The following is an 18707-nucleotide window of genomic DNA, read 5'->3' as shown; positions in this document are numbered from 1 at the left end:
ACCGAGAAGCTCAGAAGTGACTTGCTTTCATCGGATTTTTAAAACATGTTATTTAAAGTATGTTTCAATAAGGTAATATAGTGTCCAAGTTTCTCTATTTTACCACCCAAATCCTGTAAGAATAGATTAACAGCAGCAGCATAACTTCTTAAATTGTGGTTTGGCAACCTAGAGTATTTCTTCTTGAGGATCTGCACATAAACTGGGATAAAGGAGCTCCTTCAGAGCCAGAATGGTGTAACTCTAGCATAGGTTAGTTTTAAAAACACTAACCTTTATTTTAGATTTATTGGTATACTTATCCTTTAGTTAGCTCCAGAGCATTTTAAACTTTCAGACAGATTTTTTAAAATGTTGCTTCTAGATAGCATTTTTTTAATTAATACTTTTCAAAAATGCACTATACAGTAATCCTCAACAGTAATCCTGGCATCAGTTTTCCTTCTACTTTGTCTCACTATTCCCACAAAAGTAAAAAAATCCAACTAAGAAAATCCCAGTATTCACTACTTCTTAGTTCTCAAAAGGAGGTATTTATGGCTCTAGGAGAAATCAAGGTGTGACGAAATAAGCAACTTTTGGTCTTAAATTTATCTTGGAAGTTTTGGAGCCTCAAGAAAAAGAGAAGCTGGCACAAAATCAGGCTGTTAAACCAAGTCAATGTCATATTTAATGAGTGTTGGGAAGAGAGCATTTGGATGGGTGTATGCACTCATGTATGTACATGAAACCAGCAACAGGGTATAAAGCAAATTCTTACCCAAGGTCAGAATTTTTTATTAAGCACATTTCCATTAGTTGAACAAACAACCTTATAAATCCTTATGTCAAACCATATAATGTGAAGACTCTTCATGGAGAGATTTTTTTCGCCCCTTAGGATATCTTTTTCCCCCAAAAAAAACTTCACATTTATTTTCCTTGTATAGTTGCATCACACCATGATTCTCCATATTCTTTAATATATACAGCATTCAAAATTTAAACTTTTGCCATTTTTACTCAAATATTTCAATTACTCATGTGTAAACTTCAAATTATTTCACCTTAATAAAGTTTATTAAAAATATATATATATATATATATACTCTCCAATTCAGAATAATATGATAGAGCCTCCCATAGTGTAACAAAATCTTTATATAAAATATTAATTCAGTCTCCTTTTAACAAGTCTAATGAATGGAAATATTTATTCTATATAAATTTTATATATTTTTCATTTTTTAATCTTACTTAAAAAAAAAAAAAAAAGAAAGAGCTGTGTCCCCAAACCAGAACAGACCTGCAAGGGAAATGGCATGCATATCTAGTTTTAGCACAGACAGCATGAAAGAGTGCAGCCTGGATAATGTAATAACAAGATTCAGTTTCAATACATCAGTAGCCAAAGGCCACTCTTCAATTTCCACAATAGTATCTATAATTGGGGATCTAACTCTTTAAACACCCTACACTGACCCCAGAAGGAATCAATGAAAAATGTCTACTTCCTTCATAGAAATATTAGATGATGTATTTCAATATCACACCAAACTCTGTGTATGTGTATGTATATAAAGAAAGACTGATAAAAGACTACATAATTTTTTTTAACTTGATTCTTACTGATGTACACTGTAGCAGTATAAAACATACACTTTTCTGGGATAATGAGAAATAAAGCAGGAATAGTCCTGCATAAACTGTAACTTTAACAGCATTTAAAAAAATAAAAAATCAAGTTAAGTGCCTTTGAGGCAACTTCTTCCCAGTCACCAGTTTTCTTAACCCAATACTGAAATATTGCCATACACAGTTGTGTGTTTAAGGGATCACATTTAAATATTTAAAATATATCTACAGTATGTCCTAGTTTTCTTTGTATTTGAGATAATTTTTGAATCTTGAGTGTGAAAATGTAAAAATAGTCACAAATATCTTTATCAGAAATAAAAACATACCTAGGGTAGCCAGGAAATTAAAAGAAAACATTTCATAGTCACACACTAATACTGAGGTCTGTAAAAAGGGTTGGATGAATAATAGATATACATAAAAGATATATTAGTTCCAATACTATCCATTACTGTTTCTATCACCAATACTTAAAAAAAAAAATTCTCTTATACAATCAAAATAGGCTGACATTGTTAACTATTATGTGTAAAAATAGTGCACTATTTTTCTTCTGCAAAGCAAATTTGCATCCTAAGAGCTGGTAAACACTTGTTCTTTTTTTTTTTTTTTTTACTACAGAAAAGGGTGGAGATTTTGAAAAAAATTAAATTAAGGCATTCAAAATGGGTAAAGTTGCCTATTATGAAGCATTAGGAAACTGATATAATTAACTTCAAACTTCTTGTTACAGTAATTGCTTAAACATGAACATGCAGCTTCCATCAGGTACACACAAATGAGTGATATAAACTCCAACATTATGGCTTTATACAAATGCATAGTTGCAACTGCAGTAAGTAATGATATCTGATTAATGTTTATAAAAAAATAAAGTGGGAAGTTAAAAAAACCCTCTTGCAGTATTACAGTACTATATAGATGTATGTGTGTGTGTGTGTGTGTGCGCGCGCGCATGTGTATATATACATCTACACACACACACACACACACACACATACACAGTATAATGGTCACTTCTTAAAGATGCAGTCTATATCACTGTAGTGGAATCCATTCCCAGATTCTTCTGGCAAATGTGCTGGTGAAATCTCTCTGCTGAAGCTGAAAAGATGATTTCTTTAACTCTTCTCAGTCCTTTTATGCAATGTAGTGTGAGTGATGCTGAGAGAGCTTTATGGAACAAGTTTGGAAGAGTTGCACATGATACTCTTACTCTATTAACCAATCACTGTTGGTTCAACTTGTTGCTCCAAAGGAGCCCAGAAAAATCTATCCAACATTTAGAATTTATATTGCAGGAATAAAGGGAACATATATGTGTGTGTCGGTCTCTCAGGAAAATATAGCTTTTTAATAAATTTTGGGCCATCATATTTCAGTCTTGTTTCAACTGTAAGAATATGATCACCTTGAATAATGACTGCATTCATAGAAGGCAGTTAGCTGGAAAGAAAAGGAAAATAAAGTTAGTTGATACAGTGAAATAATTTAAGAGATTGTTATCAGTTCTTTGAAAAGGCATTCCATTTACATCAAACAATATAGTCTTCCAACTACTATACTTTTAACACCTGAATCATGCATAAAACATATTTACTGTATTACTTTTCTTATTTTTTAGGTACATGCAATTATATTCTTCCTCATATTTTCTCACACTGGCCACAAACATGACACACAAGTTTTAATATGGTTAACTGAATATTAGGGTGAGACAATATGTCACTGAATAATTCAAGTGAATGTCAAGTTTGACTTGGGGTTTAACTGTTAGCTGCCTCATGTAGCTGAAAGAAGAGTGCACTTATGGACCAGCTTCTACTTGACTGTTTGACCCTATGCCACATTTTTTAAATCTATGAAATGGGAACAAACACGTTGTAGTAAAATATATGTAAAAAATACTCTGTAAATCCTGGTTATAAACAGATCCCAATAATGTGTGATTTAAGTATGTATTTTGCAACATGTTGCTTAGGTTAAGATAGACATTACTTCTTTTAAATTCATTCCATATAAAAGGTCTAACTCACGAGTTTCAATTTTCATTCAAATCTCTGTTAGCCACTATTAACCAAACCACATTTTCTAAAAGCACAAGAGCTTTCACAGCATATACCATTAGCATTCCTCAGCAAGAGTAACATTAAATTTTCAAAAAGTAAACATTTCACATCACAAAAAAAGCCAGATCAGAAACAGCTAGTTCACAGCATTTATTAGACTTACAAAGTTTTTATGGTTTTAATTCTTGCAAGTTAGAAAGAAGGAAAGAGGAGGGAAGGAGAGAGGGGTGGAGGGAGAAAGGAATCCCATGCTATGTTCACAAACTAATACAGTTGTAGGAACTTGAAAACACTGTAAATTTTACTTCTCTGCATATGGCTTCTTTGGAATGAACAGAAAGTACCAGAATTAGCTCCATTTGTTATTTCTACATGTTTCATTCCTAAGATAAACAATTACAATTCCAACTGCATTGAAAATATATAGCCAATAAAGAATCTGAACATAGCATTTCACTTTTATACTTAACATGGAAATTTCAGTTAGAAACTTGTCTGAAAACTACTTTTCAAATAAGTACTATCAAAAACAACTTACTAAAATTTCAAACTGGTCAAAAATAATGAAAACCCAAAGTGCAAACCACATGCACTACTTGGAAATACTAGAACAACTCATCTCTCATGTTTCGATTTACCCCATTTACTTCTTCAGAAATCAAAAACATCGTCATCATCACCACCATCAACGTCATCAAATGACCAATCCCAGTCTTTAAATGCCAAATCAAGCAATCTGCAACAGGAGGTTTGCAAATTTATACTCTAACACTCTTTAGAAACGACAGTTTAATATGCTATGATCAAAAAATCACACTTTGTGCTGTAAGCATTTTAACTTTCCCTTCATTGATAACAACATGTTTAAAATTAAGACGGAAGCACACAGGGAAATCTTCTTTCTCTTTACATGCAAATGCATATAATCATGTTGACCAGGTATGCTTTCCAAACTACCAGAGAACTGAGGACAGAGATAATGTTTCGGGGTAAGACACAATCTTCTTTCCACTGGGCCCACATGAAGACGTAACCACCCTGATGCCCAGTTTGATTTAAGAACTGAAAAGCTCAGTATGTGTCAATGTTCCCTTCACAAAAGTGCCCAGTTAGCTCACATTTTCGCAGAATTGTACCATAAGCCCTAGTATGAAAGGTGAGTAATATTAAGAATGTAGCTTTCTCAATTCCAGCAGGACCCTACTTTTTCAACAGGTCACCAAAAGTTAAGCCTTCCATAAAAAAACTACAGATAAAGGGAAAAACACAGGTAGATAAGCAGCATTAGCAACTTATCTTGGCCAAATAAACTGGACTGAGAACAGGGGTATATGTGGTCTTTTCTTTCCAACCCAACCCAACCATCTAATAGTGCAATCATTTTTATTTTTAAAAATAGGAGTAACTTTCTCATTGTTTATAACTGTGACGTTCATGAATACATTTGTGCCAAGGACCCATCTATGGTCACTGTGTCAGTGGTTCTTAAACTTTAGTGTGTATGATTTACCCAGTGCTATGTATAATGCATATTCCCAGGCTTCATCTCAAGAGATCCTGATCTAGTTAAACCGGGGGTGGAGGGGTGGGGGAAGTATTTGCATTTTAAGATGAATTCTGAGATGAATTCTGACGCAGCTGGTTGACTTTGAGGATCATTGACAGAGTAGGCTGATGGATGATTACCCGACTCAAATTACTCCAATATGTGCTAAACGCAGAATATTTGATGAATAAGCACACAAACTTATAGTTATTTATTCACTTAAAATATATCACAGCCTAGTATATACTCATACTCATTTTTTTAGGCTTACATGTAAAGTAACTTATAGCTATGGTTTCAACTCTACTACTTGGGAGACTGAGATCAGTAAGCCTTCCTGGGTATCCAAGCCCCCGTTTTAGCATACTTTATGAAAAATCTGCATTTCATATCCTTCCGAAACCTTTGAAGAACGTGTGGAGTGTGTGCCCATGTCACAATCTTCAAATTTTAAAAGTCTCATCACTAGGCTATCAGTGTAATGCACGACAAGACTTCCCTTAAAACCTCTCCCTCCTCCCCTCCCGCTCAGTCATCTAATTCTTGTCATTTCAATGTAAGAATCTTTCTTTAGAGTACTGCGGCGGCGGCTCGGGGGCCGGGGCCTTTTGTTTGGGGCGGCGGGGGGAGGCCTGCGGCTTCCCCTGCTCGCTCGGTCCCGGCCGCCCCTCGCGGGGGTGGGGGCCGACCCCTGGGCCGGGGCCTCGTCTCAGCGCCCCTGCCCCGCCCGGCCCGAGGGGAGGAAGTGGCCCTGCCACCACCGGAGTCGCCGCCACAGCCCTCTGCGCTCCCGACCGAGGCCGCCTCTCGCCCCTCGGGCCGACACCATGAAGATCAAGGATGCCAAGAAACCCTCTTTCCCGTGGTTTGTCATGGACATCGGGGGAACTCTGGTAAAGCGCTCATATTTTGAACCTATCGATATCACAGCAGAGGAAGAAGAAGAAGTTGAGAGCTTAAAAAGTATCCGGAAATACGTGACTCCTAATGTAGCCTATGGATCCACTGGTACTCGGGATGTACACCTTGAACTGAAAGATTTAACACTTTTTGGCTGGAGAAGGAACTTGCACTTTATCAGATTTCCAACCCAGGACCTGCCTACTTTTATCCAAAGGGGAAGAGAGGAAAACTTCTCAACATTACACACGGTGCTATGTGCTACAGGAGGTGGTGCTGACAAGTCTGAAAACGATTTTCACACAGTTGGAAACCTCCACCTGCACAAACTGGATGAAGCTGACTGCCTTGTAAAGGGCTTGCTGTATATAGATCCTGTCAGTTTCAATGGACAAGCAGAGTGCTATTATTTTGCTAATGCCTCAGAACCTGAGAGATGCCAGAAGATGCCTTTCAACCTGGCTGATCCCTATCCACTGCTGGTAGTAAACACTGGTTCTGGAGTCAGTATTTTAGCAGTCCATTCCAAAGACAACTATGAACGAGTAACTGGGACAAGCCTTGGAGGGGGTACCTTTCTGGGTTTATGTAGTTTATTGACTGGCTGTGAAAGTTTTGAAGAGGCTCTTGAAATGGCATCCAAAGGTGACAGCACAAAGCTGACAAGCTGGTCCGTGATATTTACAGAAGAGATTATGAAAGATTTGGTCTGCCCGGTTGGGTTGTAGCATCTAGTTTTGGGAATATGATTTATAAGGAGAAGCGAGAATATGTTAGTAAACAACATCTAGCAAGAGCTACATTAGTTACTATCACCAATAACATTGGTTCTGTGGCACGAATGTGGGCTGTTAATGAGAAAATAAACAGAGTTGTCTTTGTTGGAAACTTTACGTGTCAATACTCTCTCGATGAAACTTTTGGCATATGCACTGGATTACTGTCAAAAGGTCAACTGAAAGCACTGTTTCTAGAGCATGAGGGGTATTCTGCAGCAGTTGGTACACTTCTTGGGCTGCCAAATTTCAGCTAAGCATCGGGTTTCTCTCTGTTAATAAATGTCATTCGAGAGGAAATGAAGACCAGAGGTGTTATTACTGCATTATTTGTCACTGGGAACCAAAGGATAAAAGAGTAGCACTATTCCTGTTGATTTTTAAGTGTCAGAATGGTTAGCTGCTCTATGTTGCCATATTAAAAAGAGAGCTTCAGTAATGTGAAGTATTTCTAAGTGAAATGCTTTCCCTTCTGTATATAGCCAGTGTTAAATCCTTAAATGCAATACAGCCTCTGATGATTGAGCCTCCTCTGAAAAAGATCTGTTTATTTTATTTTATGTAGCCAACATTGGAGTACTGTATGTTCAAACATGAATCTTAAAGTCTCAGAAATGTTTAGCTCATGAAAAGAACTGATTCTGAGTATTTGTTACAAGTCTGTTCTATGTGTGCTTTGGTTACTAGTAAGTGGACAGTAACACACCCTGCATCGAAACTTACTGAAATGGCAATCAGAGATGATCATCTTTATGTGATTTTAGAAATGTTAAAGCAATATTAATTATCCATTACTGTTGTTTTCCAAACATATCTTTTCCCAAAAAGCATGTTTATGTGATCCTTCCCCAGAAGTATAACCTTTTTCAAATGTCATAATTTAATTAAAATACTATTGTTAAACATTAGTCTGAATTTTAAAATGAATCCTAGAAAATGCACATAATTGGTGATACTGCATTTTTTGTATTTTAAGTTTATCAGATAGTACATTTTAAAATGTTTTTTAATTGGAGGCTTAATTACTTATTTGAAAGTCCGTTCAGTGAGGTCCCAGGACTATTTGAATGGAGTATGGTTTATGTGTAGGGTTACTGGTAGGGTTCTGTGCTCTTCTCTCTATACCACATTTATCTTAGGCCCAAAGTTAGCCATTTCTGTTTAATTAGGTCTGAACCATCAAAGCTAAAGACTGTCTTCTACTGTGAACAGCAACAAAATCATTTATTCTAAACGGATGTTATGGAAATTTAAAAGACGAGTTGTTTTGAAACTATGGGAATCTGAGGCTGTATTACAGAATTATAAAAGGATCAATGTTTCATACATTCTGGTAATAAAAGCATTAATAGTTCCCCCCCCCCCCACCAAAAAAAAGAATCTTTCTTTAACTTGGTTTCTTCTCTCCATTTTCACTGTCAATACTTTAGTTCAGGATCTCATTAAGTCAAAACATACTAATCTCTTGTTGAAAGCCTTCTATCAGAACAAAATCAAAACTCCTATAGCATAGTGAACATGGTCCTTTTCAATCTGGCTCAGAGCTTTCTCTCCAGTGTCATCTTCTACCACTTCCTGTTATTACCCTCTCCCCACCCTAACCCAATACAACATTACAAACACATGGGTAATTCTGACAACTAGTGTCTCTACACATAACATTTTGCCTAAAGCTGTCTTTTACCTTATTTCTTTGCCTGGGAAGTTACTTATCCGTCATTTTTTTGAGACCGTTCTTGATGTTTTAATGGCAGAATTCTCTATGCTTTCCTTTGTTCTCCCATAACACTTGTTCATGCCTCCATAATAAACAACATGTTAAACAGTACTGTAATTATCTGTTTGATTGTCTATGCTCATCCATTAATTGATCAATGGGTATACACTTCAGGCCTGTAAAACTTATTGCCAAAGACTGCTTCAGAAGGGTTTTAGTTTTGAGTTCTACTAGCATTTAGTTTTGAGTTCTACTTAGCAGCACATGACTGGGCTTGTTTCTTTACATCTCACCAATACTAAGTTTCTTAATCCTTACTACTTTGGCAGGTGAGAATAGTTTTACAATATAGTTTTAATTTTAATTTCTTTGCTTAGTAATCAGGTTGATCACTTTTTCATATTCATGGTAATGCCTATATGTTCCTCACTAATTTTTATATTGGGAAGAGTCAATTCCCTTTTTCTAAATGACTTATATAAGAACTCCATGCACAAAGATACTAACCCATCTTTCGCAGATGTATTATAAAATATGTGGTGTTTTTAAATCTACAAGGCTTTAATTTTTGGTTAGTCAATCTTTTTATTTTCTTTCTTTGCTTTTATTATTAGGAAGTTCTTCTGTAATCCAAGATCAGATACATATTCCCCTATTTCCTTCTACTTCATTTATGGATTTATTTTTGACACCAAGTTGTATATAACTTTATTATTTTTTTTCCCAATTAGTCTATTAATGTGCTAATATTTAGAACTGGAAAAAATAAAGATGAGATAATGATAAAATAATAGCTCCCCCCACCCTTAAGTTTTAACTGTATTGGCAATGCTTTATTTCTTAAAACTGAATAAACTAGTATTGGTTGCATTTTTGCTTTATATTTTTCTATGTGGCTTAAATAATTTTAAAAAATCTTTAAAGAAAAAGATAATTAAAGAGAAATGCCCTCAGCAGGGACCAGTATTTTGTGTCTTGCACTGGAACAAATTAAGATCTCTCCAAACTGTCTTCATCAAAAGTAGGCATTTTATTCACAAATTTCTTACTTTTCCAGCATAGTATTTTAACTCAAAATTACCGAGGAAACATTCTTCTAGAATAGCATTTCTATAAGTTGCTTTATAAACTGTCAATTAATTCAAGTCTACTTGAATCACTGTGAGGCAGTGAAGTATTACAGTTGAGAATGCAGGATCTGGAACTAGACTATCTGGATCTAAACTCATGGCTCTGCTACTTATTAGCTGTGTGACCTTGGGCACACAATGTTTCTGTGCCTTAGTTTCCTCATCTGTAAAATATAGACATAAATAGCTAAATCACAGGGTGGTTATGAGAATGAATGAGTTAGTACAGTTAAAGCTCTCAGAAGAGTGCCTAGCATATTATAATATGCCCTCAAAAATTATTTTACATAATAAAATTGTTATTTTATATAATAATAGTAGCTAACATTTATTACTTTAAAGCACTTCACTACAGAAAAATGGAAGTGCTGCAAAGAGAGGTAAAAGGAGAATCAGAACAAAGAACGTCACAGAAGCCAAAGGAAAAAAATATAATGATGCAGTTGTTAACAAAGGAATAAAAAAAAAAGATCAGATGAATATTTATGGGTACTATGTTTTAGTGTGTATAGAAATATATATATTTGATGATGTCTAATGAAGCCAAACATTTGTTTTAAGAAAGACAGCATGTGAGTTAGTTCAACTAAAGCTAGACTGACTAGTGCTAAGACTAATATTAAATAAACACAAATGAAGAGCTAAATATTAAATTACTGGTGATACACACCAGAAATTCTGTTCCTAGGTTTTCTTGGATAATCGTTTAAAGCTCTACCTGTTCGTCCACAGGAGTAAGTTATAAATTAGTAGGGTACTGGAGACCATCCAGTCCAATGCTTAACTCCCCGAGAGCCATGCTATGCGACATCAGACTGCATACACAGGACGGATCAAGGAGCGCTGCTCCCTCACAGTTCTGCCAAGCAGTCATCTAAATCAGGTGCACACCTGTGGCGACAGGGCACTCACTATTCTAGAGCAAGCCAATTCTTTCAATTTTGCAAATCTGACTGCTTGATAGTTCTTCCCAGCTGACTGAAAAATATGCCCCTCAGCTTGGTTCTTCCAAGGAAAAATCCTTTAACTCTTTATTGTTATGTATGATCTCCCATCCTTTCAAAACACTTCCTCAGAAGACTAAAATATCCTTAGTTCCTTCACTTGCTACATGTGTATGTAACACCTTCAAATGACCCACTACTCCCTCAATAATTCTCTTCTGTATACCTTCCAATTTGTGTATGCTACTCATAAAATGTGACACCCAAAATAGAATGCAAAATGTAGGGTTATTCACCTAAGGATAGACACAGATACAATTTTATGAGTTAATGAAGCAATGGAGGCACAGATGTTAAAAGCAATGGAAATAATGTTGCAGAGGCATAATAAAATGCAAAACTGTATTTTAAATTTGCCCATCTTTACATTTAAAATTTTAAAGAGCATATTAGATTTTAAAATTCCAAAAAAAAACCCTGTACATTTTACAGTCAGTTTTGGTATTAGTTTTATCTACATGCATAGTTGTGAGAGAAAGAAATCCCTATTACTTACTGTTGCTATGTAAAATGTGTTAAAAAAAATCAGTGAAGAATGATTCGAAGGGCAGGGCCAGAACTAAAAAAAAAGTAACAAAAATCAAAAGTAAATGTGCTTTCAAATAAATCATAATGCTGAACTGGGGGGCAAGAAAATTATAAGTCAGCGAACATGAAAACTTACATAATTGAAAACATGCCTCACTTGGTCTGAAAACTGCTTCGTAAACTTATGTCTTAACACATGTAGTGAAATCATTAACTTGTCAAATAGCACAAAAGAATAAAATATACTAAAAAAACTATAGCTCTTATAGTCTTGAATCTAACAAATTATCTTCCTTTCTAGAGTCTCAAAAAGAAAAAGAGTAATACCTATTCTACTCCATGAGTATTTTAAAGATCAAATGAAAGAATATATAGAAAGTTAAGAGAATATATTGGGTTGGCCAAAAAGTTCGTTCGAGTTTTTCCATAACATCTTACGGAAAAACCCAAACGAACTTTTTGGCCAACCCAACATATGGAAGCACATTGAAAGCTATAAAGCACAATATATTGTCAGGTATTAAAATAGCTTGGCATTTATGCATTAATGGTTCTACAATATTAATAACAGAAATTTAATTTTTAGATGTTTTGCACAGGGTACATGGAATGACCTTCAGTGTCTCTGAATTCTTTGAGTTTCTTCAGGTCAATTACTATCATATAATCACTAATTCTACAATATTTAGTTTTATCATATCTCACACAAAAATTCAACATTTTCACTGCTGAAACACCAATTCTACCTTTGCCATTCTAAATTATTTCCTTGAGATATTAGTTTCAAGAACAGTTTCATACATGATGTTGTGGTTAGAATGAAAATATTTCTGATAATACAGCCAATGCACATCATTATTCATATACTGAAGGTCCTGTGTTAGGGAACAAAAAGGACACTTGAAATGAGATACATGATCTAAGTGTATACTTTATCCTTTAGCTAAACAAATCTTCATGTTCATTTCAATGAATAGCAGTATTTATTTATAAATACTGTATTAGCTAGTAAGTCAAGAAATGGTTATTCTGAATCAAAAATTACTATAATGCAGCTATATGAAAATGGCTCCATCAAAATGTTTTTGTGCAATAATAATCTCTATCATTACTCCATATTCCCAACTCCACCTCAATTATAAAAAATGCCCACTATATTCATTAGTTAATCTTTGCATTTTTAAAGCTGATCTGTATTACTCTTTAAATCTGAGACAAGTTATTATTTTAAACTTATAGATCTGAATTAAGATTTCAGTCCTGCCCCCACAAGTCTCTAACATAAAAGAGGTTTAAGAGGTTTGCAATAATAAAAACAATGTGTGTACCTGACACTTAAAGGTCTGTGTGTGCATCCTGTCTACTAAATCAATAAGTTAAGTCAATGTGCTTATAAAATACTAAAATATTATGATTATGTATTGGGTTAGCCAAAAAGTTCATTCTTATGGGAAAACCCGAATGAACTTTTTCGCCAACCCAATACATATACATGACAAAAATGAGCCCTTCATATATTTTTGGTTGAATTTAATATATGTGTGTGATTTAGTAAGTAAATTTATTACATCCAGCTGAATAAATGAATGAGACATGCACAATGAAATAGTTTCAAACATTTGGTATTCCATAGATCATGAAAATACCAAAGAAAAATTGCAATTAAGAAAGTCTGTAATTTGAGTATAAATAGCGAAATATTTTTTTAAACACTTTAAGTTTTACCACACTTTAATTTATTACCTTGGTTTGTTTGGGGCAAGCTGTCGACTTGGCCGCCTAATAGACTGGTTTTGTTGTATTTTCATTGAAGTTCTAGGAGATGACCGTGCAAAAGGGTCTGGAGCTGGAGGCTTTTTAGGTATCTTTTTCACTAACCGACTAACCCACTTCTGCTGCTCTTCTGTAGAATTTGCTAATAACAATAGATTCTTTGCCGATGAAATATCATAATACACTATAAAGAAATATTTGAAAAAGATTAATATGTTTAAAATGATCTGAACATAAATAATATTGATGGAGCAAGTAATTTACTATTTACCTTTGCAAGGTGCTATAATTTCCTCCTTTTTATCCATGTGATCTTTATGACATTTAATGTGACAGCGACGGCACTCTAAAGCAGGAGGAGGTTTAAACATATGCCACAATGGCTTCATACATGCCTCACAATTGGTTGGGAAATGATACAGAGTAGGAATAAATTCATGTCCCTTGTGGCAAATATAATTTGATTTTTCTCCCACCGGCTCCACTGGAAATTCTTGTTCCTTCTTACTTTCCCCTTCATTGGCATACAGAATCTATAAACACCAAAAAGAACAATGAATGATCTTCAAAACATAGGTTATTTTTTATGTAATAATGATTCTTATAGTGTAAATAAAATTAGCCTAAACTATTCAATGAGAAGAAAATGCATTTGATGTTCTAATGCTAGTAGGTTCAAATCAAGAGCTCAGATGAGAAAAGTCATTAGCCAGTCACTTTGGTTCACATTTCAAAAGAATCAGTCCTGTTCAAATGATGCCTCCTTATTTTCTCCATGTTATCTTACTATGTTTCAGCAATTTTATCAGAATAGGCTAGCAAAAGGTAAATCTGCACCTGATTAGTGTTAGAAAGTTTTTCTGGGAGGGAATGTTCAAAACACCTGAAGAGATGTGGCAATTGTATGAATTGAGGCTCTGTGATTCTCAAAAATAGACAACTTGGTGATAACTGCAAATATAGCTTTAATTGAAAAGATTTGTATTTGGAGAGTTGAGGAAGAAAGGAAAAGAGGAAAGGATGTATAATATACTCCAAATAAACATTCTAAGCATTCAGAAAGTAAGCAGCCAACTTTCCCACAGTACACTAAGCACAATGGCTTTTACACAGAAGGAACTCAGTAATTGTTGGTTTGACTAATTTTAAAATGGAAGTAATAAAGGGGAGAATTTGTCTTCACCTTAAATTGGAAGTAAAAGGGCTCCTGGGGGCAAAATTTAACTTCACAAGCAATTTTTTTAACTTTCTAGAGAGCTGAGCATAAAACTAAAAACAGGAGAACATTCATGCTCAAAAAATATCATAACCAACCTTGAACAAAAGGATACACAGCAAAGGCTAGAAACATGATATAAACACACTACAGAGTTTAACAAGTAAAATGGAGAGAAGAATTAAGATGTATCTAAATAGCATAAGCATGAAAGTCACAAAGGAACAAACCACCTTTAAATGGGACTAAAATTGAAAGATAATCTGAAAAAGCCCCAAAAATAAAGAAATTTGTTATGTCATGTCATGCTGAGAATGTATAAAGGTGAAAAAACAAAACAAACAAACCACAAAATAAAATGGTTTACCTGGAATATCCTTGGAATTTCTTTAGCATCTGCTCTATATACATCTGTCTGTGTAACTGGTCGGACATGAAATAACTTGCTATAAAAGATTTTTAATAAACGAGTAAAGTATTACCAACGGATCAAATTACATTAGTTATCCTATACTTATGGCAGAAATTACAACTGACTACTTTGACCCTTGTTAGAAGGTCAGAGAATATCCTGCTCTATAAATTCAATCACTCCTTGCTTTTTGAGAAATTTCCAGTAAGTCAGAAATTTTCTAATTAGTTTCAGAAAACAACATATTAAAGACCCATGAAATAAAGACGTTTTAGCCAACTCTATATCCCAGACTTTCATCTGTATGAAGCAAAATAAGAAAATGTAACAACAGTATGCTAGCAGCTATACTATATGAGTATATACATTGTACTATATGACTAATAAATTACACTAACTTGACGAAAAGGTCACGTTACTCTTAAACTTTAAAAGATAAAGTTCCTAAATATTCTAATAAAAATACTTACTCTATATCTAAAACCATGTAAGGATTAGATTGTTCTTTATCCTGTTCACTGTCATAGAAAAGGATCTTCTTACTGCTTACAATCACATACTGTTAAAAAGAAAGAGGGAAGGAATTAATGATTGAAGTTAATATATATCTTATTCATTTTTCTTTGAAAATAAATTCTATATTAGCAATAAAAATCATAGAAAATATAAATTAAATACCTAAAAAGTTATCTTAATGTATCCTTAAAAAAGTCTTCCTCAAAATAACAATAAATGTACATACTTTAAACAAGCAAATTGAGGGGGCGGGGGGGAATAAATTCAAATATTTTTTGGACTGATTTCACTTCAAGATCCAATAGCATAAGTAACCTTATTGCTATGGTTTGAATGTTTGTATTCCCCCAAATTCATATGTTAAATCCTAACACCTAATGGGATGGTATTAGGAAGAGGGGTCTTTGGAAGTTGATTAGGTCATGACACCAGAGCCCTCATGAATGGGATTAGTGCCATTATAAAAGGGGTTCCAGAGAAATTCCTACACCTTCCACCATGAGGACAGAGCAAGAAGTCTGCAGCCTGGAAGAGGACCTTCACCAGAACCCAGCCATGCTGGCTGGCACCTTGATCTTGAACTTCCAGCCTTCAGAACCATGAGAAATTAATTTCTGTTGTTGACAAGCTACTCAGTCTGTGGCATTTTGTTATAACAGCCTAAGGCTAATAAGACACTTATCAAAAATGAACATAATATCGATAATCATAGTACCAGAGGAAAAGAAACAAATGGGACTTTCTGTCATTTCCAGAGTTGTTTTCCCACTGAAACAACAAAAGCACCAAGGTCAACAGGCTTCTATTCTCCTAACACCAAAAACTATTTTATTATTAACAACATGGTAGTGATGAAAACGTTTTTTTTTTCCACAAAGATACATAAAGTTAAAAAAAAAAAAAAGATACATAAAGTTATATTATTCCAAATCAGAAAGTGCAAACAAGTTTTATGTGTCTAAAAGTTCTAGTTATATATATCTTACAACTACAAAAGTGAAATGGCTGTAGCTAAACCAAAAGCAAAACAAAAGAACCATTTTCAAATACCTTTTTAACCCATCCAAATTTCTTAGTGTTGTTTCGCACAGGCAATGAAAGCCATCCTTCTAGTCTTGATTCTATAAATAAGCACAAGATATGAGAATAAATATAACAAGTCTCTTAAGAAAATGAGGAATTTAATAAACTTTTAATATGGAAGTCACAAATCAAATATGCCGTTCAGAATTTACCATTATACATCATCTAAAATATAATAATAATGCAGGATCAGTATAAGCAAGTTATACAATGCAAAACAAAATCCAGGTTATATCACACTGGAAATACATATCCTGTAGTTTATAACGTCAAATGCCCTGTTAATTAAATTCATGCATTTGCAAAGTTCCACAGAAAAGTTGCAAAAAAGAAAAGCAGCTCTCTATTCTCACCAGTACACCTGAATTAGAATCCTCTATTTTTCCTTTGGAAGAAGGCCTAATTACAGGTATAGTGCACATCTTCTTTGAAGAGAAAACATTTTAAGTGAGTAATTACGTGTTCAGAGAAAATGGACTTTTAGAATGGCTATAATATAATGAAATAAAACTGTGTAAATTACAGATCAAATATGGCTAATAAGCAGCAATAAACCAAGATTCCTAAATTCCAAAATATTAAAATCAATAAAGTTCTAGTTCAACCAAGGAAACTCTCTGAACCCTTAGAATTTGTTCTAATGGTATTTGATCAGTTTATTTTAGTGAAATAATTAAGTGAAATAAGCATTTTTGGAGGTTATGCTAATAAGAAAAGTGCCTATCACTTAACATCTACTATGTGTCTGAACTGTGCTAGACACTACATAAATCTTCGTTAACCCTCACAACAACCCCACAGAAGGTCACATGGGGACACGTCTCTGACTCCAAGGCTTATACTCTCTCTCTCACATCAATAACCTTCCAGACTCCATGAACAGAAATGCTGTCATTAAAAACAGCCATATTCTCAACTGTCTGGACATGGTCCTATGCCAATTCAAGGGACTAATCAGATGACCTCTAACAATATGGGTAAGACTGAAATAATTTTATTGCTAAGATCTGAAACAACTTCAGTATAATCACCTATGATTTATACTGATATATACCTGGGAAATGTGACAACAATGTAAATAAATATAGCTAGTTTACTTTGAATTCAACTAATAGATTAAATTTTACTTTACGTTCAACTGCTTATACACTACTTTCCTGTGGCATTTACTTTAAACGTTTTTTGTACTCACACTAACTTTGTGTTAAACATAACAGTTTAAGGCTTTTCCATCTGGTTTCTTCACTTAAACTATAAATCTTTTCAGCACAAGGATCAGGTCAAATTGTCTTATGCTTTTCTTAAGGCCTAGCACAATGTTGACGCAAGGAAAACCTAAAAACATCCTCTAAAACGGTCTACACGTGCTTTTTCTGTACTGTCATTCTTGATATGAAACTTCAGAAAGAATTTCTTCTTGGTTAAAAATGGAAGAAACAGACAGTGAAACCGTATGTTCTTAAATGATATAAAGTACTGCTCTATTTCTTGTAAGCTGAAAAAATAAATCTATCAATTGTAATAGCAATGCCATGTGAAAATACTTTAAAAAACAAATTCTTTGTTCATGCAGCAGTTTCTTTTTAACTGAGACTTGTTAACTGAGCAACTTGTTAGAGTTAGTGAATATTAGTTAATGTTACAACAATTTTTCAAAAGGACTAAAATTATGGGTAGTGGAAAAAAACCCAGAGGCGAAAGACTTTCAGGATATCACCTGTACCATTAGGTTCCGATGAAATAGGTAAGTAAGGCACAGATTCTTCTTCTGAGTCAGAATCAGAGTCAAGAAGCATATGAGAACTGGAAGGCTTAGTGGCAATATTGAGAGAAGTAGAGGAACGTTGGTAGGTGAATGACATGGATTCCATAGTGTGTGACTGAGTGATATGAACTGAACACCCAACATAAAAGGAAGTAAGAATGCAGAAAGAAGTTAAGAAAAAATAAAATGAAAGCCTTAAAAGAGAGCTATGTACAATATATAAAGAGTTAATTTAAATAACTAAATATGTGAAATTTACATTTGTATTTTTAAATAAAAAATTTTGTGAAAAATAAATAAATAAAATAGTTTAAATTGTCATTGGAACCTCCACTCTAAGGAGTAGGTTTTCCCTTAAAGAAATGACAAATACTTTTCCTCAAGAGCAGTCAGTCAATGTCTTAAAACAATCAATTGATTTAACTTAAGACAAAAGTAAACATAAGGGCTGGAAACAAATCTGTACCTGGAAACCCATCATCTGCTTCAGCATCCCCTGGTCCGCTGCCTATACTGGAACTATCCAGACCAATATGCAAGGCCTGGAGCTGGGACCGCAACTGCTCAATGTCACTGTCTTTACTGTCCAGTGTCATCTGTAGTTCAATTCGAATCTGACTCTCTTCAGCTATTTGCTATAAGAAATCAAATTACG

At 34.2% G+C, this 18707-nt stretch overlaps 1 protein-coding gene and 1 pseudogene across 3 annotated transcripts in view; one reads left to right on the top strand and one right to left on the bottom strand.

Annotated features, from left to right (window-relative positions):
- Positions 1 to 761: 761 nt before the first annotated feature.
- ROCK2 (Rho associated coiled-coil containing protein kinase 2) overlaps positions 762 to 18707 on the bottom strand; it is a 137285-nt gene continuing 119339 nt past the window's right edge. The window contains exons 27-35 of one of the 2 annotated variants that reach the window (XM_082425819.1): positions 18519 to 18687; positions 18011 to 18181; positions 16255 to 16325; positions 15159 to 15247; positions 14644 to 14722; positions 13332 to 13593; positions 13031 to 13244; positions 4325 to 4422; positions 762 to 3063 (exon numbers count right to left, since the gene is read on the bottom strand). In XM_082425819.1, coding sequence (XP_082281945.1) covers positions 4338 to 4422; positions 13031 to 13244; positions 13332 to 13593; positions 14644 to 14722; positions 15159 to 15247; positions 16255 to 16325; positions 18011 to 18181; positions 18519 to 18687 — 1140 coding nt within the window. In that variant the 3' untranslated portion in view covers positions 762 to 3063; positions 4325 to 4337. Of the gene's footprint in view, positions 3064 to 4324; positions 4423 to 13030; positions 13245 to 13331; positions 13594 to 14643; positions 14723 to 15158; positions 15248 to 16254; positions 16326 to 18004; positions 18182 to 18518; positions 18688 to 18707 lie in introns of both variants that reach the window. The other variant, XM_082425820.1, reaches the window with a different exon arrangement.
- LOC309643250 (pantothenate kinase 3 pseudogene) lies at positions 4429 to 10208 on the top strand (annotated as a pseudogene). The gene has a single exon. The product of its transcript is annotated as a pantothenate kinase 3 pseudogene (transcript).

Source organism: Balaenoptera physalus, assembly GCF_965194825.1.
Source record: "Balaenoptera physalus genome assembly, chromosome: 15".
NCBI lineage: Eukaryota > Metazoa > Chordata > Mammalia > Artiodactyla > Balaenopteridae > Balaenoptera > Balaenoptera physalus.
The sequence above is the reverse complement of the archived record's forward strand: the minus strand, read 5'-3'. Positions and strand labels throughout refer to the sequence as shown.